This window comes from Selaginella moellendorffii, unplaced genomic scaffold (genome assembly GCF_000143415.4).
Source record: "Selaginella moellendorffii unplaced genomic scaffold, v1.0 SELMOscaffold_113, whole genome shotgun sequence".
NCBI classification, from domain to species: Eukaryota; Viridiplantae; Streptophyta; class Lycopodiopsida; order Selaginellales; family Selaginellaceae; genus Selaginella; species Selaginella moellendorffii.
The window spans coordinates 349,982-374,158 of NW_003314374.1; the positions used below are offsets into that span (position 1 = coordinate 349,982).

Below are 24,177 nucleotides of genomic sequence, written 5' to 3' on the forward strand. Positions count from 1 at the left end.
TTACAGGAGAACTTCTCAGAAGGTTTTGTTGCGGTGTGTGGGGGAACATGAGGTCCCTGAGCTCCTTTGCGCTTTCCACTCTTGTGCAAGGCATTTCTCGGGACGGGTCACAACACAACTCCTCTTGTGCCATGGCTACTTTTGGCCTCGGATTCACCAGGATAGCTTGGCCTATGCAAAGGCATGTGAGCAATGCCAACAGTTCAACCCCCGGAGCCATATTCCACATCTTCCTTTCTAGCTCATTACTTCTCTAGGTCCCTTTTTCTAGTGGGGACTTGACTTCGTCGGCCCGATAAACCCACCGAGCTCAAAAGGATAGCAATACATCATCGTGGCGACGGACTATTTCACAAAATGGGTTGAGGCCACCCCTTTGCAACAGGCAGATCAACAGTCTACAACAAAGTTTTTCTACGAGTACATCATTTGCCGATTCGGAGTTCTTGCTATTTTGGTTTCCGATTGTGGCAATGGCTTCCTTGAATAGGTGATGCAGCATTTTCTCCAGTAGCTACAGGTCAAGCACGTGAAGAGCAGCAGTTATTATCCTGAGTGCAATGGTCAGGTGGAGTCCAACAACAAGATAATGAAGACAGTCACCTCAAAGCTTGTGGAGGATCACCCAAAGTGTTGGCATGAACACTTGGTTATGGTGTTGTGGGCCTTTTGGACGTCCTTCAAGACATCCATCTCTACAACCCCATTCTCCCTTGTCTATGGGACAGAGGCCATGCTTCCAGTGGAGATCCAAGTGCCATCGCTCTCACTTTCACTTCGATATGCAGCAGCAATGCAACTTAGCAATGAGGACAAGCTTCATACACGTGACTTGGCTGTTCTTGCCTTGGAAGAACAGCGATGATCCATATCGGAACATCTCCTTCGAGGCAAGCAGAAGATCAAGTCAATCATTGATCACTAGTGGTCTCCTGAACCATTCGAGGATGGCAATCTTGTTCTACTCAAGGAGTTCACGCCACCTTCGAAGTTCTTTGGCCCCTACTTTGTTTGTGACACATCGGAGGTGGAGCATACGTGCTAGTTAATGCTGAGGGACGTGAGCTCCCACACGCTCACAACCACTCTCACCTCAAACGCTTCATCCGGTGAGGCATTCCTCTTCTCTTCTTTTTCTTTTTCTTTCTTTCTTTCACTTTACTTTCATGGCTCTTTTTCTTTCTTTTACGGGGTGTTTCTCCGTTGGACTATGGCCCATACCTTGGATTTTGTGTTCATGGTGCATTGCCATTTGTATGGAGGTTCCTTGCTTGGCTTGGTCTATGTTCCAGGTTCTTTGGCCCTTCCCTTACCATTACTACACTCCACACATTCCTCTCACCCATTCCATATCATCTACACTCACAATTCCATCACCAATCACTTCCAACAACATTGCCCACACTTATCTTTACTTTAGCATCCTTAAGATGCCCGTAGACATGGGGAATAGCCTTCCCCAATATCACGTTTACAATCCCCACTAAGTCCCTTTTTTGTCCATGGCCGTGTTTGCCAACACTACCACTAGGATAAGGCCCATAGGCCTGACCACTAAGTCCTACTATCCTCTGGGACTTCCTCACCACATGACCATATCCTTGGTCACTACACAAGAGGACCACTCCTCTTCCTTTCCATAATCTAGGACTTTAGGACAATATTTCGGAACACCTGGCCCTATGCCAGCCTTTTGGGTACTCTCCCCACCTTCTGCCTTTGGGTGCTATAGCCATGGGCTTAAAATGAGGTTTCGTTGAGCCATGCCATGTATCCAAGTAGATAGTGCCACCCACACTTGGATTGGGAGCATCGACTATTCGATCTCCTAGGGGAACTAGAGCCAGCTCTTGAACACTTCACTAAGCTACCCCGCTTGTCAGTTCGTATTCACTCTAGCCTTGAACTTCCCAACGGTCATCTCATCACCCAACAGTTGGGTATAGCCTTCTTGGGCCAAATTAGCCTTTCCTGGCCAAACTAACTCCACTAGAGTCCAACCCCCACACTCTCCCTACTATACTTTTGGAACCCCCTACAACCCCCTACACCCCTCCCCCCCCTGCCCCCTCCCTCCTCCCTGGGGGACGATTGCTTTAGCCTTTGACCTAACAGCTTGTATTAATATTTGGACTCAGACTCGGACTCGGACTTGACTCGGTCTTAGTCTCGGTCTTGGACTTAGTCTCGATCTCGGTCTCGGTCTCAGTTCTATCTCGGGTCCATCTCGAACTCCATCTCAGGTCTATCTCGAATCCATCTCAGACTCTATCTCGAACTCCATCTTGAACTCCATTTTAGGTCCATTTCAGACTCCATCTCAGACTCCATTTCGGACTCCATCTCGAGTCCATCTCAAACTCCATCTCGAACTCCATCTTGGGTCCATCTTAGACTCTATCTCGAGTCCATCTTGGACTTCATCTCGAGTCTATCTCAGACTCCATCTCGAACTCCATCTTGGGTCCATCTCGGACTCCATCTCGGGCCCTTCCACATGTCATATGTTGGTCCTCTTGTGTTCTTTTTATAAAGACTCACTTATTGGTTGCTTCATGCTTCTTCCTCGAGCACTTCATTGGGAGTTCCACTCCCGCTCTCAACTTTTCAAGTCGAAACTTTTAGTCCAAACGTGTTACACTCATTTGGCTTTCGCTTTAGCCACTACCACATAACACTCTTTTAGCTCCACTTTGGGGCTTAGGGATTTGTGTCTCACAATCCTAAGGGTGTTAATGTGTGGCCAAGGATGACCACTCTTAGGCAAATGGCCCAATCTTTGAGAGATGGGGTTGTGATGCAGATGGTCTTAGACTACTGATGTGGCAGGGGTGAATGGGTATAGCTTTAACATAACAAGCTGATATGTTGGTGGTACCTTTGGGTGTCGATCAAAGAATTAAACACGTAGAGCATTTGGACCAAGTGCCAAGGTTAAGTGACATAGATGCCATTCATTGGGCTAAACTTATGGAGTTCGTGAGTGAGACTCCTCTAAGTGGACAAAAGTATAGCTTAGTGGTTAAAGTAGAATGGACAAATTAATCATTTATAACATAGTGAATGAGATAAGGACACCTAGTCTTAGTTGTTATAAACCTTTGGATAAAAGGGCTGGCTTAGGCTCTATCAACTGAGAAGGTTAACTCTGCATTTTTCCCTTGTTTTTTAGAGATTTGTGTGGTTTGTGAGTTGGAAGAAGTGCAAAAGGAAGTGAAGTAGCATGCTAGAGCCTCAGAGGGGAGATGTAATTGAAGTTGGTAAAGTTCAAGTGGTTTTAAAGTTGAGAAGTTATTGGCAATTACCTTGCATGTAGTAAGGATTTCAAAGATGAAGATTTTAGGAAGGTTGAAGAGCTCAATGAGGGCTTTCTAACGAGTTCAAGATCAAGAAGGTTGGACATGTGAATTAGAAGATATTTTGAATTAAAGTTGCAAGAGTGAAGCTTGTGGAGAACCTTCATTAGCAAAACTTCTAGTGTTAAAGCTGGAATATTTCATATAGGAATATCCTGTAGCTCTGATATATAAAAGATAAAAATAAAGATCAGTGTAATTAAAAATTAAAAAATGAAAAGAATTAATACAATTTAGAATTACAAGCATATATACAGTAGCCTAGGAATATTCTGGGAGGTTCCAAATGAGATATCCTAGAATCTTCCTAAGTATTTAGGAGGGTGTATAGGAGGTCACAAAAGCAGTTATTTAGGAGTGGAAGAGGTGTGTAGAATGGTGCGACAGCATGAAATCCCTAGACATGATCCACATGTAGATCGTGTCACTTGCAATCTGAGAGTGTGTTGGATAGTAGAGAGACTAAGCATTCAATTAGAGCAGACTATGATGACTTACTGCCCCACCTACAGTCAAGTGTGGTATCGACTGATAAGAGAAATCCTGGAAGAACTCCTGAACCCAGCTATCACTAAGCTGATTGATGCCTAGATGTACCCTGTTTCAATCAATAAAAGTTCTAGAGAGACAAACTTGGTGCTTGGGTGTGTTTGAGTTGAGTGAGTGAGTGAAGTTGGACTACAGACACACTGCCAAGTGTGGGGGATGCCCCCGAGATCATGGTTAATAACTTAAAGGTCCAAAAATCCTAGTATCTATTAGTAAATAACAAGTGTCAAGGTGAGATCACTAAGTGATTTTATGGATAAATAAGGATAAAATCTTTGTGAAGTTAAGGAATAAAGTTTTTAGTTCAAAGTGTTGATTTGAACTATTGGTAATGGTATAACTTGGTCAATGTGACCAAATGGGGAAGACACCTAACTGTGACAATGCAATAGTATTGTGAGTTCAAGAAAATAATCTCTAAGGAAGAATCCATAAATGGGTCATAAGGATGGTCTATGGATAGATCCCACAACAAAAAATGCTAAGGAAACTTACTAGGGGTGAACACTTCTTAGACTTGGCAAAATAGAAGATTTACTATAGAACTAAAAGGATATCTCAAGGATGGAGGTAGAGATTCTATATTGTGTGATGTAACAATCAAATGATAGAAGCAAAAGACTAATAGCCAATAATGAACCATAAAAATCATTGGAAAGAATCCAAATGACAATTTAAGCAAAGAACTATCAAATGGTGGATGTTAACGGATTGTGGGAAAGGAAATATGTATCCAAGGATAGATTTCCTTAACACTCTAATATGGTAAAGGTGAAAGTTCTAAAAGATGGAATAGTAAGATAGCCAAATAATATAGCCATAAACAATTATAACACAAATTATAAATAAGTGGAACTTAATGCTTAGAGTGGTAGGAAATAGAAGAAAGGATGATTGTTGCGAATGTGACTTCAGGTATTGAAAGTTACCTGTCAGTTGGTCCTTTCGGATATTCTTTGGGAAGTGGGATTGAGATAAAAAAGGTATCTCTAATAAGTTTAGCAAGAAATAAACTAATCAAGAGAGAGAACCACCACAAGTTGTCTAATGAGTTTTTAAGTTGGAGAGACTATGATGGGCAAAACATGGTGAGCCTTTGGTGTCAAACCATTGATGAATATTAATTTAGTGCTAAGGACAAAAATGGTAATCTATAATAGGGTTACTTTATAAAATGGTTTATTGTTCAATGAGGATATCAAACTTCATCTATGAGTGGTAGAGTTGTGAGACACAAATTTTTAAGCCCAAAAATGGAGTAAAAAAGGTGCCATATGGTAGTTATCAAAGTGGAAGTCTAACAAGCGTAACATATTTGGACCAAAATCTCCAACTTTGAAAGTTAAAAGCGGGAATGGAATTCCAAACAAAGTGCTTGAAGAATGAGCATGAAGCAATTGGTGAATGAGTCTCTAAAAAGGGACATAAGGGTTGATACATAGCAAGTGTCGGGACACATAAAAATGTTAGGAACAAGTCCAAAAAAGATTCTGAGAAGGAGTTCGAGATGGAGTCTAGGATGAACCCAAGATGGGACTTGAGATAGACCTAAAATGGAGTCTAAAATGAAGTCTGATATAGATTTGAGATGGACTTAAGATGGAGTCCAAAATGGAGTCCGAGATGGACCTGAGATAGAGTCCAAGATGGACTCAAGATGGAGTCCAAAGTTGAGTCTGAGATAGACTTGAGATTGAGTTTGAGATTGAATTTGAGATGGACTTAAGATGGAGTTTGAGGTCGAAGCCGAGACCAAGACCGAAACTGGCAGAATGTGGGGAAAGTACCCATAAAGCTTGTATAAGGCCAAAGTATTTTGAAATATTATCCCAAAGTCTCAAATTATGGAAAGAAAGAGGAGCAATCCTTTTGTATAGTGACCAAAGGCATGGTCATGTGGCGAGGAAGCCTTAGAGGTTAGGCCTTCAAGTCCTAACCTAATAGCAGTGTTGGTGAGCATAGTCATGGATGGAAAAGGATTTGGTAGAGACTAAAGAAGGGATATTGTGGAAGAGCGTTCCCCATATTTTTTGGCATCCTAAGGATGTTAAGAGGTGGTCTTGGGATGATCACTCATGAATAAAGGGTTTAGTCTTTGAGAGATAGGACTACAGTATAAGTGGTCTTGAACTATTAATGAGACAAGGGTGAATAAACATGGCCTTAGCATAATGGGCTAATAAGTCAATAATACTTTTGGGTTGTCTATCATAAAATTTGACATATGGAGCAATTGAACCAAATGCAAAAGGTAAGTGGCATAGATGTCATTCACGGGGCTAATATGTCCCCAAGGCTGGAATAGAACTTATAAAGGTTGTGAGTGAAACTCTTCCAAATAGTCAATCACGTAAAATGGAGCGAAATGGAATTTGGCTCAATTTCAATATGCCGGTGGCGTAATGCAAGGATATAATACTAAGTGACTAAAATAGAATGCAAAATTTAATTGCTTATAGTCTCCTATCTAAACTTCCTCATAAGTTAAATTATGAGGTGAGATCATGTTAAAGCTAAGGATAAAACCAATTTACTATTGTCTATTTCATGCAGAGGAATAAGAGGTTTAACAATAAGTCAGGGAGTTATTTAAATTTGGATTTATTTAGCCAAGTAAGTCTTAATTTGGCATATTAGTCTTGCTGGTTTAATATAAATATGTATTAACTACCATATATTGAATAAAAAGATAATAAAGGATAAGATGTCAATGCTATACATTGATGATATTTTAAATAAGTTTAGTTGTGAATGTGACTATGGGTATCGAAAGTTATTAATTGGCAAGTCTTTTCAGATATTTTTTCTTTACTACCACAACAACATGGCAAAAGGTCAATATTGCTAATTTCCTTTTTAGCCCCTCTTGTTCAAGTGTTAGTAAACTACTCTTAGCATCTATACTTAGTTAGATAAACATAATGTAAAAACTTCTATGTGTTTCTTGTTAAGCAAACTTGGCCTAACTCTTAGTTCTCTTTTGCTCTATCTTGTATTAGCTTAACAAAAACCCTCACGTATTGAGTATAATACATCAATATCATTACTTAGCTTACCATAGCTTACTATATCTATCAAACACCTTCACTATCATGCTTCATGTGTTGGTCCCATTCGGTCCTATTAGCTATTTATGGAAAGTGTCTAAATTTGTGAGTTAAGCTGTGAGTTAGGCATAAATACAGAATGTAAAGTTTGTTTTGAACATGATAGTGTTGTTTCCGCATCCAAATTTGCAATCTAATGTTATTCCATATTTAGTAAATTTTTATAATTGTCCCAAAGACTAACTTCTAAGACTGGGGTGAAAATTTGGGGGGGGGGGCGGGGGGGCACTGTAGGGGTTCCAAGTGTATAATAAGGATAGTGGGTAGGTCGTCCATGACCGACTAACATAAAGCATAATTTAGCCCTATTTGCATGTTTATCTTTGTCTTATATCTGGATTGGGTCTAAACCCAAGCTCCATACCATGCTAGCTGATGGTTGATTCTGGCATTAGAATATTAAATGTTTGAAGATTATTTCAATATCATTCCGTACTCTTATCCCTTCACTCTTTAGGCTAAATGCTTAAGAGTCACTTTATGCTCCAATTCTTTTGCTACTTAGTTGCATATTTAGGAGTATGGCTCTGTCATAAATGTGACTACAGGTATTGAAAGTTATCGGCTAGTCCTTTCAAATATTCTTCTCTTACTACCATGATGACAAAGGGTCAATATTGTTGGACCCTTTATCAATCCTCTTGTTCAAGTGTTAGTAAACTTGATTTAGCATCTATACTTGGCCAAACAAGTATAAAAAAGGAGTGTCTATTAGCCAAATATACTTTGCTTAATTTGTTAGTTCTCTTTTGCTTTAATAATAACGTTTGCAATAATGAGTTTGGTCCCTCAATATTCACTAGATAATAGTTTACTGTGTCTACTAAACACTCTTGCTATTATGCTTTTTGTATTGATCTTGTTTGATCCCATTGCTATTTATAAAAAGTGTCTAGATTTGTTAATGGTCCTATAGCTATTTATGGAAAGTGTCTAAATTTGCTATTTTGGCATATCTACAAAATGTAGAAATTGTGTTGAACACAATGGTGTTGTTTCTACTTCCAAATTCACAATCTAGTACCTTTTTATATTTGGTAAGTTTTATATTTGTCCCAGAGACTAACTCCTAATATTAAAGGTGACTAAGGGTAAAATCCCAAAGCATATGTTTCTGCATATAACATGTGGCACATTGAGGTTTAGGTTCCACTTTATGATTAACTTATGGTAAATCACTATAGAATAAAGGGTGAAAACCAAGCTCCATCCCTTCATTTAGTGGTCTAAGGTTTTGAAACTTGAGTTTTACTCAACTGCTATTGAACACATAGCATGTGGCACATAAAGGGTTTATGTTCTATTTTGTGGTTATTCTATAGTAAAACACCATAAGATAAAGGGAGAAAACCATATGTGTTAACCAAGTGTGCTATATTGGTGAAGTTTGAGTGTTTACCAAGATTGATCTAAAGAGTGGATATTATCAAATTGCAATAGATAATGTGTCTATCTCTAAGATAACATTGACCTAGAGTTTCAAGTATTTTGAGTTCACATTTATATGATACGGTTTAAAAAATGCACTAGCCATATTTACTTAGTTGATTATAAAGGTGTTTAAGCATTATTTACATAGATTTTTTTAGATAATTTTTTATTTTTTTTTGCAAGAATATGAAGGATCATAAAGTGTACTTGTGAAAAGTTCTCTTATTACTATATGACAATAAACTTACACAAAGAGTAAATATGAATTTGCAAAGTCATATTAAGCCACATTGTGATATCTAAGGGTGTCAAGATAGATCTAAGGAAGATGGTTGTGATAAAAAATTGAATTATATTAACTTCAATATTGAATTATGTAGTTTCATTGGTATAACTAGTTACTATTGACATTTCTAGTGCAAGTTTGCAAAGATAACTATCTTTTGATATGTAAAAATATGTTATTTAAATGGAAGAAGCCATAGGAGGATAGTTTTGTAGAATTGAAATGATTATTAAGCAATGCTTCAGTTCTTTGTATTGTTGATCACAATTTTTATTGAAAGAATTTAAAGGTCAATATCTTTGAGTATTGCAAATCATATAAGCTTTATCAAGGAGAAGTTAGAAGGGTTTTTGCAACCTTTACTTATTCTTTAACCCATTTATGTAATATCTCTATAAACTTCATCACTTATTTGCCATAAATATAGAGGCAAAAGAAGCTAGTGTAGATCATAATGGATCAATTAACAAAATATATGTTATTGTTAGCTTTTTAGAAGATTGTTCAAACTTGGCAGATTTATATCTTCTATTAGTGCAATTTAATTATAACAATAATTAGCATAGTGGAATTAAGTTAAATCCTTATTTTGCCATATTTAGAAAGCATCTCTAACATAGAATTGAAATTGCATTTGAACAAGGATATTTAAGATAAATTTGACTCAAAGTCAACTAATTGACTACAGAACTTGATGAGATTTTGGTTGATTGCCAATTCTGAAAATATAAAATAAGAGATTTTATCTTTGTGTAAATGACCCTTCCATCAAGTGAGTGATGGAACACATTAATGCTGTTGTGGAAAGGCCAAAGTAATAAACTTTTTTATAAACAAACTCGTCCATGGAGCATGGGAAGAGCTCATTACAATTTAATGTCACCCTCAATTATTGGGGTGACATTAAACTTGTTTGCGCCTTCATAGTAAAACAATTGCCAGCAAGTTCGTAATTAGGGTTCTTGAGAGGAGTGAAAAATGGGGCCCCTGGGATCGTCGCTGGCGTCTCAGTTTTGGAATGAGGAGGTGGAATCCACGCGCTCGCTGGAGGCGTGCGTCCGCTCGCTCCCGCGCGAGCCGCCGCCGCTGGCCATGGTGCGCGGCAGCAAAATCTCGCGCTCGCAGCAGCTGCTGCTGCTCCAGAGGCTCCTCCGCTTGCCCTTTGCACCGTCGCTTGCTCCGGATTGTGATTGCCCTAGCGGGATTGTGCTGGATCGCGTGGTTGCCAGCACTGGTGGAACGAATTGGTAAGGCTTAGGCTCTTTTTTTCTCTCTATTTTCTTTGCTAGTTTCGTTCAGTAGAATGTCCACTGTCCTTTGCCAAACGACGATGAAGAGGAACTAAATTATAATTCAGGTGGGCGACTCTAACGGGGCGACTGCGAGTCCAGAGACTGTTTGCGAAGCGTCCCGAAGCTAAGTTGGAGCTGAATGGTTTCTCCGAAGCAGCGGCAGAGAAGCAGCAGCAGCGTGATGGCAAGTGGACGCATGCCAAGCGTCTTCTTGACAAATCGCTCTACGCATTGTGCATGCGAACAAAGCTTCTGCTTGGTCCCTCCACGTCGTTAAGCATCAAGGCCGAGATGGACTCGCTAGAGGACTGGGGTTCGAGCGAGGTTCCTATGAGAGTTCACTCCAAGCTCCTTCACAAGGTACGCGGGCTCATTTTTTCCTGGTTTTCCTCTGAGCCAAGTTTTTCCAGGTTGGTTGGTCGCTCGAGTCGAGATAAGAACCAGTTTTGATGCTCTCGTATTGTGGATGCCTGCAGCTCAAGAAGCACGATTTATCACTGGAGGCTGCATGGCACGAACGTTACATGGACAGAGAAGCTCGTTACTGGGACGTTCCACAGGCTGTCTCACTCGACATTGCGTCCGTGGGATTGAGCTCGGGCTTGTACTACAGGCTTGGTGTCCACCATAGCTCGGGACAGTCGCAGAATTGCTGCGGAGGGGCCGGAAAGGAGATTCCATGGGGGGCAATGCCTGGAACTTGTGCTCAAGCAGCTGTATCTTATGGGAAGGAGATTGATATCTGGAAGGAAGACGATGCTCACTTTGGTCGGAAGCTTCACAAGCCTTACAATCTTCTAGCTGCTCGTCCACATATCACACTTTCTGGAGTTGTCGGTAAGTCTCCTCCGAGAGGAACGGAGTTGTTATCTTTTTTATACAGGTGGTGTGGTGAATGCAAGCCTTGGACAGAGAAAGCAGCCTCTCAACGCTGCGAATCCTTCGCTGGTGAAATCAAATGGCGATCGCTCCGTCTCGGCCGATGCATTTGGCTCGCTGGGAGTGACGGCACAGTTCGGTCTCTTTCAGAGGTTTCTCCTCGATCACACCAAGTTTGCTGCTAGAGTTGATATTGGAGGAGCTTCTTCCACGGTTTCCGCAAGGACTTTGAGCGCAAAGTCATCATCGCCTTCTCTTGCCGATGGACAGAATGGAATTACGTTCGCTCTTACTATGCAGCAGCAGGTTTGCTCGTCTTTGTTCCTTGTCTTTGTTTTTTTGTCTGAGGACACTTTTCTTGTGTTTGCTTCTCAGGTGCTCGGACCTCTTCGTGCTCGTGTGGATTCCAGATTCTCCCCGGATCTCTCGACGTGGAACGCTCGCCCAGCTCTCCAAGAGGTAACATATGGCTTAGATTGCTCCTTGGAGTCTCTAGGTGCTGCGAAGCTTGTAGTTTGGTACTGTCCGACACGCTCGGAAGGTATGGCAGAAATTCGTTTACTTGAGATATGAAAGTTGGATTGGCGTGGTGGCGATGATTCCCGACGCCAAGACGACGAATTTTCAGAGCGCTCTAACCGAGAAGAAGGTTTGTTTGTAATCGATAAGTAAAGCTCTTTCCTTGTCTCGGGAAAATTTTCGAAGAACACCAGGAAAAAAATGAGTCTTGAAAATATAACTTTGAATGTTTCTGTTTATTTGCTACAATATTATAAATTCATCTCAGTATTTGAGATGGTCTCTAAGCTTCCGCACGGCCGCTTTCAACGTATCCTCATCCTTGCAAAAGGCAAACCTCACCAAATGCTTGCCATCCTGTGGATCTTCGTAGAAACCACTGGGAGGAATCGCTGCCACTCCCACCTTGTGGACCAGATGCATGCAAAACTCCATGTCGTCTTTGAAGCCAAACGGAGTATGATCCACCATGACGAAGTACGTCCCCTGCGGCTCATAAACCTTGAATCCCACCTCCTTGAGCCCCTGGACGAGGATATCCTTCCTGGCGATGTAAGCGCTCCTCAGATCCTGGTAGTAAGACTCTGGAGCCTCGAGCGCTGCCACAGCACCCCATTGCAGCGGAGTGGCCGTCGAGAAAGTGATGTTGGAGTGAGCTTGCCGGATGCCATAGCTGAGATGCGGAGGAGCGATCGCCCAGCCAACTTTCCAGCCCGTGAACGAGTACGTCTTCCCCATGGAGCTCATCGTCACGGTCCTCTCGAACATCCCTTTGATCGACGCGAGGGAGACGTGCTCGCCATCGAAAACCAGCCTGCTATACACCTCGTCCGTGAATGCCAAGACGTCGTGCTCCACGCACAAGGACGCGATGAGCTCCAGCTCCCCCCGGGAGAAAACTTTGCCGGTCGGGTTGTGAGGGGTGTTGACGAGGATCGCTCGGGTTTTGCTCGTGAATGCCGCGCGGAGCTCGTCCTCTGGCACTGCGAATCCATTCTCCGGCCTGAGCACCACCGTCTTCATCTTTGCGCCAACCATCGCTGTGACTACCTGGTAGACGTCGAAGAAAGGAGCAAACATGATGATCTCGTCGCCCGGATCGAGCAAGCCCAGAATCGTGGAAGAGATGGCCTCCGTGCAGCCGCAAGTCACCGTGATCTCGGTGTCGGGATCCACTTTCAAGCCAGTGTCCTTCTCAAACCTCCTGGAGATGGCGGCATTGAGCTCTGGAACTCCAAACCCCCGCGCGTACTGGTTTCTTCCCACTGTCCGGAGCGCCTGGATCGCGGCCTCGCGGATGAAATCCGGGCCATCGAAGTTGGGGAATCCCTGCCCGAGATTGATCGCCTGGTGCGTGAGCGCCAGGGAGCTCATGAGCGTGAAGACCGTGGGCTGGAACTGCTCCAGCCGCTTGGAAACCTGGAAAATCTCGCCAGAATCTCATCACAACCATATCGATTGAGTGGAGTGGCAAAATCTCACCTGGAGAGGGCGAGAGATCACGGCAGAGGCAGCGGCAGCGGCAGCGGCGACGCCATTCCCCACCACCTCGTCCTTCTGCGCAGTGGCCGCCATTCTCACGCCGCCGGATCGCGGCGGCGACAATGGAGGAGGAGGATCTCCAATGGCGTGCGCGTGACCTAGAGATGAAGCTCGCAGCAATGGCTGGCTATGGCGGACGCCGAATATTCCCGCTAGTGATGAAGAGAGCTCCATTAGAGTCCTTCTAGGACTCCTCCTCATCCCCTCTTCTTCCAAGAACCCAGTATAAAGAAATGGCGATTCTAGATCCAGGAAGAACAAACCTCTCGCGATTCCGGGAAGAACAGAGCTCCTCCTCCTCCAATTCCAGCCCCGGTGGCGATGACGCCGTGGAATCCTTCGCGCAGCAGCTAAAATCCTCGGCCAGATCCCAAAATCTTGGCGAGGGCCGGCGAGTCCACTCCCGGATCCTCGAATCCGAGCACTCCGGCAATCGCTACCTGGAAAATCTCCTCATCGACATGTATGGCAAGTGTGGCAGCGTGGAGAACGCGCGCCAGGTCTTCAACTCGATCGCTCGCCCCAATCCCTTCTCCTGGACGATCATGATCCAGGCCTACGCACACAACGGGTATCTGTCCGAGGCGCGATCGATGTTCTACGCGCTCCGGGATCCCTCGATCGTGGCGTGGAACACGATCATCTCCGCGCACGCCCAGCTAGGGTTCCTCCGCGAGGCGCGCGATCTGTTCGATCGAATGCCGGAGAAGGACGTGGTATCGTGGAACGCGATGATCGCAGCGTATGCCCAAAATGGGCATCTGGGATCCGCGAGAGCGATGTTTGATTCGATGCCGCGGAAGAACGTTGTGTCGTGGAACACGATCATCACTGCGCTCGCGGAGAATGACGAATTGGAAGAAGCCCTAGCGATTTTTGAGAAGATGCCACAGAGAAACACAGTCTCCTGGAACGCTATCATTGCAGCACTTGCCAGGAGTGGGCATTTGGCGGAAGCGCGGGAATTGACGGCCAGGATGCCCCGTCCGGACGTGGTCGCACGGACGGCTGTGATTGCAGCATACGGCGAGAGCGGGCAGCTCATAGCTGCCCGGAGCTTGTTCGAGGAGACGGCTGAGATGTGCCAGGGGGACGTGATCCTGTGGACCACGATGATCGCCGCATATGCCCAGCACGGGTATCTCCAAGATGCCAGAGAGCTCTTTGATCGCATGCCTCACAGGAACGTAGTGTCGTGGTCCGTGATGGTCGCAGCTTATGCCAAGTTTGGGCGTGTGGAAGAGGCCAGATTTATGTTTGATCGAGTTTCTCGAAAGGATATCATCGCATGGAACACGATGATCCAAGCCTATGCACAGAACGGGTATTGGATCGACGCAAAGAGTGTTTTTGATAGTATGCCACAGAAGGATTCCTTCTCCTGGAACGCTGTGATGAACGCTTACATACTCAGCGGCCAGTTCGAGGACGCCGAGGATTTCTTCCAGGAGATGCCGCAGCGGGACGTCGTGTCTTGGAACTCGCGGATTGCTGCTTTCTCTCTGCGTGGAAAGCTTGAGCAAGCGAAGGTGGTGTTCGAGAGGATGCCGGAGATGACTTTGGTTTCGTGGACGAGCATCGTTGGAGCGTTCGCGCAGGCGGGACGAGGGAGTGTTTCGCTGGATCTGTTCCGGAGGATGGAGCAACAGGGCGTGATGGCGGACGAGTTTAGTCTGGTCACCTTGCTCACGGCTTGCAGCCACTCGGGGTTGACGGAGGAAGCGTGCACAAACTTTGTGGCGATGACTGTGGATCGAGGCTTGAGTCCCGGCGTGGAGCACTACTGCTGCATGGTTGATGCTCTTGGGCGAGCAGGGAGGCTCAAAGATGCTCAAGAGCTCGTTGACAACATGCCTTTCGTCGTGGATAGTATGCCATGGTCGATCCTGCTGGGTGCCACTCGGGTTCAAGGCGATTCTTGGCTAGGAGCCAACGTTGCTAGCAACGTTGAGCCGCAGAGATCGTCGCTCTATATGCTGCTCACGAGCACCATCTCGTCGTCAAGTAGCTGAAAAGAGTGACTTTGTTCCTGCTGTTACCAGAAATCTTCGCACGAACAAGCTCCTCCTCTGAAATGGTGAAACCTGTAAGCGTCTCTCACCACGATCTCCCGTCCCACAAGCCCGGAGATGAACTTGGTGGCACTGTGACAGTCGCTGCAGACTCTCAAGTTCTTCATGATCCTGAGCGGCTCCCCCGCAGCAGTCGAGATCAATCCAAAGGCAATGGCCAGTTTCTCACTGTGCTGACAGAGCAGCGATTCTTTCTCTTTAGCTTGCAAGTCGTATACCACTGCCTTGGTGTCGCAGACAAAGCCCGCTCGTTTCATCTTATCGTTCAATCGTTCCAGCTCCCTGTGTATCTCGCTCGACCGAGGATGGCTCGTGTCTCCCACTCGAAACTCGTGTATCCGGCCCTTCACTTCGATCCAGCTGAGTCCTGGCTCTTTCTTTGGTCCCAGATCCACCATACTCTTCCTCACTGCCGCGGCCTCCGGCCACTTCCCAGCCCCGGCATATAGATTGTGCATCACCAGGTAAGGTCCTGTGGATCCTGGATTCAGCCCGAGAATTCTCTGAGTCGCCCGGCCACCACGCTCCAAGTCACCGTGGAGCTTACACCCACACAGGAGAGTTATCCACGGGAAGACGCTCTCGTCCCCAAAAGGCAGCCTTTTTACGAACTCTTCTGCGTGTTCTAGCCATCCTGCTCTGCTCAAGAGATCTATCACGCAGCTGTAATGCTCTGCCTCGGCTGGAAGCCCATAGTCGACGTGCATGTTGAGGAAGTAGCTGTAGCCTTGGGCAACCAGTCCTGCATGGCTACATGAGGAGAGAACGCCAATCAGAGTGACGCTACCTGTGTCGATTCCTTCGAGCTGCATTGTCTGAAAGAGCTCAACGCCACGAACGCCATTGCCGTGCTGAGCATTCGCTGCAATCGCCGAGTTCCAGGAGACTTGGTTCTGCACGGGCATGACTCGGAAGAATTTCGCTACTTCTTCCAAGCTGCCACACTTTCCTAGAGCACAAAGCAAGCCGTTAGCTACTTCCACATTTCCGAGGAACCCAGTCTCGGATAAACAAGCTTGTACCAGTTTTGCAGCTCGGATCGACGCGAGATTGCCAGAGGCGTTCAAAACCGCAGTGAAGGTGACATCGTTAGGAGTAACACCTTCCAGGAGGATACTTCTGAAAATGCGGAGTGCTTCTCTGTTAAGACCGAGTTGGCTGTGGACTCCCACCATAGCGGTCCACGAGATGACGTTCCGAGTAGTCATGGCGTCAAAAATCTCTCGAGCATCCTCCAAGCTTCCCAATCTTGCATACATACTCACCAAAGCATTCTGCACAGGAATTTTGCGTGTCAGCTCGCTCTCTGTCAGCAAAGAATGAATCCACTTACCTTTTTCCAAAGATCCACAAGCGTTGAAAACTGTCACCAGGCTCACAGTGTCAATACTTACTCCCCCGAGCAGCATAAGCCTGAAGATAGTGAACGCTGCTTCAAGCTGCTCGTTCTCCACGTACAGCGATAGAACCGTGTTCCACATCATGATACTCGGCTGGTCACGATCTTGTCCGAGAAGCAAGCCGCTACTAAATGCCGACTTCGGACTCCTACATCTGCTATACATGTTCATGATCGCGGTGCCCGTCACAACATCCGCCGATTCGATTCCACAGTCACCTTCAGCTGCAAGAGTTCTCAGAAAATCCCCGTGTTTCAGGTGAGCTGCCAAAAAACACGCATTAAGAATAGCAACATAAGTTATCCTGCTCGGGAGCTCACCTACGAGTAGCATCTCCCTGAAACACTTGAAAGCCTTGTCGTGGAAACCATTGCAGGCACTGGCCGTGAGCATAGCGTTCCAGGACACAACATCCCGCTCTTGGATCCTCTCGAAAATCTCTTCCGCGTCGTCAACTTTCCCAAACTTTCCATACATGTTTACCAAGGCTGTTTGCACGACCGTATCAGCATCGCCACCCAGCTCCCTGGCAAACGCATGGATTCGAAGACCCTCGGAGAAATCTCTAGAGTGGCAGCACGCGTTTAACGCAGCAACACAAGTGCCTTTGCTGGGAGTGACACCGTCGAGCCTCATTTGTCGACAGAGCTCCAGAGCCTCATCTCCTTGCTCGTGAACAACGAGCAGCGAGATCATCGCGTTCCACACTGCCGCGTCTCGGACAAGAATCCTGTCGAAAAGACCCCGAGCACTGTCCAAGTCTCCACACTTCCCATAAGCATTCATCACCGCAGTAGCCACGATCACATCCAGCTCGAGAGATCCACAAGCTTCCACTCGAGCTCGAATAGTATCCACTTCCCAGGGGTGGCCGCAAGCACCGAGAATCGCAACGTAAGTAACGTCGTTGGGCATCACTCCCTGTAGCTGCATTTCCCGGAAGAGATGGAATGCCTCCTTGGGATGCCCACTCCGGGCATTCACGCCGATGAGAGACGTCCAAGCAACCACGCTCTTGTCTTGGATCCCCTGGAACACCGCCCTGGCCTCTTCTGGGCTGCCGCATTTGCAATACATGGCGAGCAGCCTGGCGCCGAGAAAATCGCCTACCTCGATCCCGTTCCGGAGAATCAACCCGTGAATCCTCCTGCCCTGCGCGAGATCGTGGAGCCTAGCGCACTTGTGGATCAGAGCGGCGAAGGTAGAAGCATCGGCCGATCCATCGTCGAAATATTTGAGCTCGTCGGTCCGATGCTGCGGCGCGGATGTCGAGAAGCTCACCGGATCGATACGAGGCTTCCTCCTGCCAAGAAATCGCCGCGTCATGCCGGGGCGGCAGCGCTGTCTCCATCGCCAGTGCTCGAAATGCCCATAAACCCTAGAACTCAGAAAGATTCTAAAGAATATTCTCTAAAAAGAACCAATGGGAAGACGCCACTGTTTTATTCCACTTGGCAATGCGGGTTTTATCATCTTGCTTTGGAGAAAGTAGGGTTTATCATCTATCAGAGCGATGGGCAGTGCCGGTGCCGGTGCCGGTGCCGGTGGCGATCGAAATGGCGAGCTTGTGACGGTGAAGGGGCTGGCGCTTGACAGGTACATGGGCCGCTGGTATGAGATCGCCAAGATCCCTACTCGATTCCAGCCCAAGGCCGGGATCAACACGCGCGCGACCTACACGCTCAAACCGGACGGCAGCGTCGACGTGCTCAACGAGACCTGGGTAAATGGGAAGCTGAATCACATCAGCGGCGTGGCCTGGAAGGTCGATCCCAAGAGCGAGGACGCCAAATTCCTCGTCAGGTTTTGGGTGCCTCCGTTCTTGCCAGTGTTTCCAGTCACTGGGGATTACTGGGTGATGGCGATTGGGGATGACTACGAGTGGGCGCTCGTCGGCCAGCCCTCTCGAAGCCTCTTGTGGGTAAGTTCCTTGATGTTCTTAGGAGATTCAGTTCCTTGATGTTCTTACTTTCGTTCTTGTGGAAAGGTTTTGGGCAGGGAGCCAGCGCTGAGCGATGAGATCTACTCCAGGCTAATGGAACTGGCCAAGGAGCAGGGATACGATACCAGTGCCGTGGAGAAATCCAAGCACGATGAAATCTCCGAGACGGCACAGGGAGAGGAGCGAGCTCCCAAGAAGGATAGTGGATTTTGGTGGCTCAAGACACTCTTTGGCAAGTACTGAGATCAATCTATCTCACACGATCTTCTATACAAGAAACAGCGAGCTCTTCTAGATTGATAAATCATAAAGTCGCGAACATAGATTGTATTTTCTACTTGAATAAATAGTAGCAGCCTCCATAGCCTGCGAAGCAAAGTACCGTGTAAATCCAATGATCAAATCAATAGTAGTAGCAGGAGACTTAGACTTACTGGGATCAGTCGAAGAGATCAAGGCAGTGTTATCAAAGTAACAGTTGTAGTCATAGCGAGCTTTCATCTGGAAGTAATAGTTGTAGACCCAGGAGGCATGCGCGTGGATGTTATCGGGATAGACGCAATTGCCAGTGTACTGGATTGCGGAGCAGTCAACCTGTGAGCACGCATAATCGAGGCCCTTTTGGAGCGAATCCGGAGGAACTGCTGGGTTTGCAACGCACCAGACCTTTCCATTCACAACGCGGCCGCTTGGCTGTGGGGCTGCAGCGCGAGCAAGCAGCACAGACACTGCGAAACTCAGAAAAAACGCGACAACTTTCATCGTTGACGGGATGATCGAAACTCAAGAAAGCTTGGCTTAAAAAACTGTATATATTTAGAGGCTTTTGTTGTGTGTGCCACTCGTATTTTCTGTAAACCCCAGAAAAAAGTGAGTGGCTCATAGTATATGTATTGTGCTGTATTTTAAATCCCACATTCACTATTTTTATTATCATAAACTTTGCGATGAATACGATTTGATGCATCGAGGTCTGTAGCTTGCAAGTTTCGTCCAAGCCACTGGAAAAGAAAAGCTAGACGAACAGCATGAGATCACAATGAATATCATCCAAGATTATCCTTGCAAGCTCTATATGATGTTGTGATCCAAACCAAGAACATGCATGCTAAGTTTACATAAACTGGATGAAAGCAGGAGCTTGTACACCAGCCAAGCTAAAAACCACGCTCAGCCTTCCCGTTTCTACGTTCCTGGAAAGAACGTTTACCTTGTTCGAGTTTTGAAGCCCAACCACGACCATCTCCCCGGACGAATCAAGGGCAAAATGGCGAGGAAACGAACCACCGACTCGATCCAGCCCCAGCCAGGTAAGGCCACCATCACCCTCAGCGTCTACTCCAAACACCGCGATGGTATCCTCGTCGTTACCACGGTTGGACGCATACAAATACCTCCCGTCTGGCGAAAGAGCCACTTCCGCCGCTAGGCACGCGCTCTTGTTCGCTACGCTATCATCCAGAGTGGACCAGCTCTGGATCAAACGCAGTGCTCCATTCCCCGGATCATAAGAGAGCTGGCTCACGGTGTTTGCGAGCTCGTTGAGCACGTATGCGAATCGCTCGTCGCGGGAGAAGATCATATGCCGAGGACCCGAGCCAGGCTCGAGTGAAACCTCCGGAGTCGCGGCCTCGTCGAGCTCCCCAGTCGAGACGTTGAGAACTCGGACGTGGATCTCATCGGTGCCGAGATCACAAACGAAGACAAACTTTCCCGAGGAGTCCGTGATGATCTGGTGGGGATGAGGACAGTCTTGCCGGGGATTGTTCCTCGGCTCCGTGAGGCCTGGAACCTTGATCAGCGAAACCGGCTGCTGGTGATGACCCAAGAGCACACCATCGGAGCCATGGTTGACCTGGAGAACGCCATAGCTGCCACCCCTGTAGTTCGCAAACAAGATCCACTTACCGCTGGGGTGGACGATGATCGCAGCCGGGACCGAGCCACAAGGGATGGGGTGGCCGAGACGAGAGAGGTGTGGAGAGAAGGAGAATGCCTCGACAGCGCCACTCTCCACTTCGTTGACAGCGTAGATAACGTTGCCCAAGTGGGGATGCCTGGCCAGAAAAGTGGGATTGGTACCTGATGGAAACGAGGCGATAGAGTGGAGCTGATGTTTCTCCAGCGCTAAGAGGTGGATTTCGTCGCTATAGCCGCCGACCAACAAGAGCTGCTTCGCCATCTTCTGTGAAAAAGAAAGGTAGAGAGTGGCAAATGCTCTCCCCAATCATAAGCCTACTAGCCCATTGCTCCCAGTGAGGATTGAACTCACGACCTCTCGCTTACGAAGCGAGCGCACTACCAGTATGCTATGGAAGCCTTACCGATGAAACACCTCAAAACAAGCATATTCTAAACTTAGATATTTCCAATTTGCTAACGACAATGGTCTTACATTGTTAACTTAGTGTATGTTGTATTTAAGAAAGAAAGTTTATAAATTATACAAAATTAACTTAAATTAGTTAAAGGTAATCTTAATGATGGAATAGAGTTTAAAAGAAAAAGGAACTCCATGCTTTGCACACATGGCGCGAATGGGCATTTGGAAAAGGCACTGGATATCTGGCTCATCGCCACGAAATCTCTTTGACAAGAATGACATTGAAAATGCAAACTTCTTCGATTTACAATAGGACTATGAAGACTAAGCACCTCTCTGCCGGCCGCCTTCAAGAAGCATGAGCCTCTTCCAGGAGCCCGACGAGACTTGGTCTCATGGACCAGGCGGAAGAATTCCATAGGATCAGCCTGGAGAGCGCGATGATCACATCGTCTTTGCGAGCGTGCTCACAGTTGGTGAAAGTCTCTGGAAAATCTCTCAGTAAGTCTTCTTGTCGATGCGTTGACAAGGCCGAGGAGCTCATCCACTCTCGCTGCTGGCTGCTTGCCAGAGACCTGCCAAGAGACTCTCGGCGCTGGGATTCTTTCGAATTTCTAGACGCTCAGCAAAGTAAATACAAATATATGATTGCTGTTATTGCACCAAACATGCAATTGGAAAGAGAACTAGATGGACAAAGCCAAAGAAGAAGAAGATCAATAAGTCTTGATGTTCTGTAGTGCCAAAAACATAAAATGAAACACTTAGATATTAGGAATGCGATAGATAGCAGAAGAGATCCTGGGCCAAGATGCTGAGAACACAACTTGAAAGAAGCATGAAGGCACTGGACACGATGGAACAAAAAACAAACAAGGGCGAGATAAATTTTTGAGAAGATAGGAAACATAAAATGCTAAAAGTTACCTGTGGAGAATGGAAGAGCTTCCTGCCCAGTGTCCTTCATAAGATACGTGATCTGCATGTGGACTTTTGAAAAGAATGTTGACGAAATGTTTTTGACGAATGCCGACGAAAAGCTGGCAAAGTTTTGGATTCTCCGGCAGCTCCTTTCCGGGAATAAATCTGCTGGTCTATCCCCGACGACTGTAAGAAAGCGCTTCCAAGAGCTTGAATTGTGTCCTGAAACTCGTCCACTATAAGAAGCCGTCATTTAATGGTGGAAGGATTAAAAAAATCCTTCCACCAAACGAAAATGAGTTAGTTTGAAGAAACTGATGGTAACTTTGTAAAACCTACAAACCTGATAGATGATGCCCGTAGATGAAGGATGCTCAGTCTCAGGTTTCTGAGTTTGTGGAGATCGTGCATAGTGAATTGTGTAGGCATGTAGCTTCTGCCGGGGTTGGATACAGGCAAGGATTGTCTAGCAGATCCTGTTGGAGCTCTGACCGCCTGGCAAATATGCCTGGGTTTAATAAGCTTGAATTATTGTCCTGGGAAATTTCCGTTTCCTCACTTCCACAGCTGGGCAACTGAAATGTTATTCATAAAACCATCCCAACCTTATCAATAGTACACCAGCTGGAGGCATAGTACCACTAGGATAGCTACATGCACGCTAAATTCATCTTCTTCAGAGGTCCAAGCCATTGTTCTTTTTCTTCTTCTTTCCTCTTTCCTTGGCTCGTGAACTCCCTCGAGTTCCTACGCATCTCTGCAACAACGGCACTGGTTTGATCAATGCATCCTCTCTCTTTCGGTTTTGATTTTGAAACGTTGCCTTTGGTGATTTACCAACAGAGGAATCTCATACGAAGCTCAAGGGCGAGAACAATTACTTTGCACTGGTAATCTACTACACCGAAGGTTCCTTGACGCTCGAAGTCAAAAACTCGTGGCTCAACTATGGGAAATGGGTTCGTTCCACGAACGATTTCACGGAGATTAGATCTCCCAATGGTCTCACCATGAAGGCGTGGGGCGAATACCACATCACTGCCTCTGGCAGGAACTGGTCTCCCACTGGTACCGAGGGCTCTTTTGATATTTACACAAGCGATGGCCAGAAGGTAGTGTATGTCTACTGGGACGTTTCTTATGGTGGAACGGCGGAATGGAAGAAAACCGCTCATGATAGCCGGTTCAAGGTGACGGCCAGAAGGATTGGAGAATCTCGTCTGGATGTGACTATGGTCATCAAATATATTGGCACTGAGGCCACTGAAGAAGCTATTGCTTAAAAGTTTGTGTTTGAGAGTGAGCTTCTACGCTTGTCGTGTGAACTGTTTTTATAATGCTAAATAATCAGCAACTAGTTTAAACTATTGAAGGTGCAACTCTCGTGACGAAACTGCCTGGCAAGAACATACAATAGAAACAAATAAAAGAAGAAGAAGATCTATAAGTTTGGTGTTCTTTTTTATTCTGCCAGAGGTCAGCTCTCGTCTTCTGTTATCTATCACATTCTTCGTTTGAGAAAAATGTAAAATTTCCTGGGCACCCTGCCAAGATCAATCAAAGCACAGATAAATCGAGAACACCGCAAAAAATCAAGAATCACAATTGCAAGTGAGTTGTTCAGACTTGTTCGTGTGATTGATGACTGCTCCTGGCCACAAACGTAAGATGCTGCTAACTTTTCTGAAATAAGATAGACCAACAAAAGTAGGTATTTTGCCCTTGTTCCAGTTCCTATTCATGTTCCTTCATATTGCTATAACATTATTGATTTAATGATCGTAGCATACAGTCCTCTTTGCAAATAAAGTTCTGGCCAAATTTTTGAGTGATTTTCTGGCTTATAAATTTTCGATAATTGAGGAGGTTGCAGCGTCCAGCCACCAGAGATGATACGTGGATTCTCTCACAACGACTTCGAAGAAAACCAGCACTGGTGATACAAGAAAATCTGCCCAAAATCAGCTTCACGTATTATACCGCAATCATATGACGAAACAAAGATGTCGCATAGAACAAGAAAGGTCGTGGTGGGAGGACGTTGAGATCCCCTGTGAGAGGATTCAAGAGAATGAAGCTCTTGCCATTGTGCCCAAAGATCAGTCCACGGGCAAGGTTCTGGCAGTGGCTTTACCTTATCTTTGTCCGAAGGGTTGCATTTATATGGACTTTGCTCACCAGATTGGTATTTGTGATGGAGAGACTTGAACCATGAGATCTTTCCACTGCTTGCAAATAGATTTTACGTGGGTGTGTAGAAACGCTGAGAGGCTTTGTCGAGGAAATTACTTTGCCTTGGATTCATGTGAAAGAAGGCTTCCATTTGCTGCTACAAGGACACGCTTGTGGTTACATTGGGAGTGCTGGATTACAAGATAAAATCTTAGAGCACCCGTGGAAACCGAAATGCTTCCTCCTAATTGTCAATGAATATAGCTTTTAATTAAAACGAATGGTTGCTACAATCCTGCTCCCAATGAGGATTGAACTCACGACCTCTCGCTTACGAAGCGAGCGCACTACCACTATGCTATGGAAGCCTTACATTTGAACACCTT

At 45.8% G+C, this 24,177-nt stretch overlaps 6 protein-coding genes and 2 non-coding genes across 11 annotated transcripts; 3 read left to right on the plus strand and 5 right to left on the minus strand.

The window, feature by feature from the left end:
- The first annotated feature begins 9,696 nt into the window (after positions 1-9,696).
- LOC9660556 (protein TRIGALACTOSYLDIACYLGLYCEROL 4, chloroplastic) lies at positions 9,697-11,532 on the plus strand. The gene is made up of 5 exons (XM_002990872.2): positions 9,697-9,976; positions 10,087-10,381; positions 10,498-10,858; positions 10,905-11,206; positions 11,276-11,532. The coding sequence occupies exons 1-5, from the start codon at positions 9,708-9,710 to the stop codon at positions 11,471-11,473; spliced, it is 1,425 nt and encodes a 474-aa protein (XP_002990918.1). The 5' UTR covers positions 9,697-9,707; the 3' UTR covers positions 11,474-11,532.
- An 89-nt stretch (positions 11,533-11,621) lies between these two features.
- Positions 11,622-13,309, minus strand: LOC9659994 (probable N-succinyldiaminopimelate aminotransferase DapC). Of its 2 annotated transcripts, none has more exons than XM_002990934.2 (3): positions 13,225-13,309; positions 12,902-13,167; positions 11,622-12,838 (listed from the first exon to the last, which is right to left on the minus strand). In XM_002990934.2, the coding sequence occupies exons 2-3, from the start codon at positions 13,160-13,162 to the stop codon at positions 11,684-11,686; spliced, it is 1,416 nt and encodes a 471-aa protein (XP_002990980.2). In that variant the 5' UTR covers positions 13,163-13,167; positions 13,225-13,309; the 3' UTR covers positions 11,622-11,683. The 2 variants fall into 2 exon arrangements, with proteins under 2 accessions (XP_002990980.2, XP_024520462.1); XM_024664694.1 differs by having other exon boundaries at positions 12,902-13,170; positions 13,225-13,262.
- Positions 13,195-14,973, plus strand: LOC112342628 (pentatricopeptide repeat-containing protein At4g02750-like). Its single transcript, XM_024664714.1, has one exon. The coding sequence runs from the start codon at positions 13,195-13,197 to the stop codon at positions 14,971-14,973; it is 1,779 nt and encodes a 592-aa protein (XP_024520482.1).
- LOC9660557 (pentatricopeptide repeat-containing protein At3g49170, chloroplastic) lies at positions 14,972-17,793 on the minus strand. 3 transcript variants are annotated; one of them, XM_024664692.1, is made up of 2 exons: positions 16,754-17,793; positions 14,972-16,696 (listed from the first exon to the last, which is right to left on the minus strand). In XM_024664692.1, exons 1-2 carry the CDS (start codon positions 17,757-17,759, stop codon positions 14,997-14,999), a joined length of 2,706 nt encoding a protein of 901 aa, XP_024520460.1. In that variant the 5' UTR covers positions 17,760-17,793; the 3' UTR covers positions 14,972-14,996. The 3 variants fall into 3 exon arrangements, with proteins under 3 accessions (XP_024520460.1, XP_024520461.1, XP_024520459.1); XM_024664693.1 differs by having other exon boundaries at positions 14,972-15,977; positions 16,056-17,793; XM_024664691.1 differs by having other exon boundaries at positions 14,972-15,775; positions 15,821-17,793.
- A 153-nt stretch (positions 17,794-17,946) lies between these two features.
- Positions 17,947-18,753, plus strand: LOC9660558 (temperature-induced lipocalin-1). The gene is made up of 2 exons (XM_002990873.2): positions 17,947-18,354; positions 18,421-18,753. The coding sequence occupies exons 1-2, from the start codon at positions 17,947-17,949 to the stop codon at positions 18,616-18,618; spliced, it is 606 nt and encodes a 201-aa protein (XP_002990919.1). The 3' UTR covers positions 18,619-18,753.
- A 497-nt stretch (positions 18,754-19,250) lies between these two features.
- On the minus strand, positions 19,251-20,605 carry LOC9660559 (6-phosphogluconolactonase). The gene is made up of 2 exons (XM_002990937.2): positions 19,586-20,605; positions 19,251-19,376 (listed from the first exon to the last, which is right to left on the minus strand). Exons 1-2 carry the CDS (start codon positions 20,555-20,557, stop codon positions 19,281-19,283), a joined length of 1,068 nt encoding a protein of 355 aa, XP_002990983.2. The 5' UTR covers positions 20,558-20,605; the 3' UTR covers positions 19,251-19,280.
- A 17-nt stretch (positions 20,606-20,622) lies between these two features.
- Positions 20,623-20,694, minus strand: TRNAT-CGU. The gene has a single exon. It is a non-coding gene; the product is annotated as a tRNA-Thr (tRNA).
- Positions 20,695-24,087: 3,393 nt separating this feature from the next.
- Positions 24,088-24,159, minus strand: TRNAT-CGU. The gene has a single exon. It is a non-coding gene; the product is annotated as a tRNA-Thr (tRNA).
- Positions 24,160-24,177: the final 18 nt, after the last annotated feature.

Excerpts from the sequence above, each read along its gene's own strand:
- LOC9660558 (XM_002990873.2), top strand. The coding sequence starts at position 17,947 with ATGGGCAGTGCCGGTGCCGGTGCCGGTGCCGGTGGCGATCGAAATGGC. Across the intron at positions 18,355-18,420 it reads CCTCTCGAAGCCTCTTGTGG|GTTTTGGGCAGGGAGCCAGC; the intron begins GTAAGTTCCTTG and ends TCTTGTGGAAAG.
- LOC9660559 (XM_002990937.2), bottom strand. The coding sequence starts at position 20,557 with ATGGCGAAGCAGCTCTTGTTGGTCGGCGGCTATAGCGACGAAATCCAC. Across the intron at positions 19,377-19,585 it reads GGCTTCAAAACTCGAACAAG|TGGCTTGGACGAAACTTGCA; the intron begins GTAAACGTTCTT and ends TTTCTTTTCCAG.
- LOC9660556 (XM_002990872.2), top strand. The coding sequence starts at position 9,708 with ATGGGGCCCCTGGGATCGTCGCTGGCGTCTCAGTTTTGGAATGAGGAG. Across the intron at positions 9,977-10,086 it reads AGCACTGGTGGAACGAATTG|GTGGGCGACTCTAACGGGGC; the intron begins GTAAGGCTTAGG and ends ATTATAATTCAG. Across the intron at positions 11,207-11,275 it reads CTCTTACTATGCAGCAGCAG|GTGCTCGGACCTCTTCGTGC; the intron begins GTTTGCTCGTCT and ends TTTGCTTCTCAG.
- LOC112342628 (XM_024664714.1), top strand. The coding sequence starts at position 13,195 with ATGGCGATTCTAGATCCAGGAAGAACAAACCTCTCGCGATTCCGGGAA.
- LOC9660557 (XM_024664691.1), bottom strand. The coding sequence starts at position 17,759 with ATGACGCGGCGATTTCTTGGCAGGAGGAAGCCTCGTATCGATCCGGTG. Across the intron at positions 15,776-15,820 it reads GCTCGAAGGAATCGACACAG|GACTGGTTGCCCAAGGCTAC; the intron begins GTAGCGTCACTC and ends GTAGCCATGCAG.
- LOC9659994 (XM_002990934.2), bottom strand. The coding sequence starts at position 13,162 with ATGAGGAGGAGTCCTAGAAGGACTCTAATGGAGCTCTCTTCATCACTA. Across the intron at positions 12,839-12,901 it reads TGATCTCTCGCCCTCTCCAG|GTTTCCAAGCGGCTGGAGCA; the intron begins GTGAGATTTTGC and ends GAGATTTTCCAG.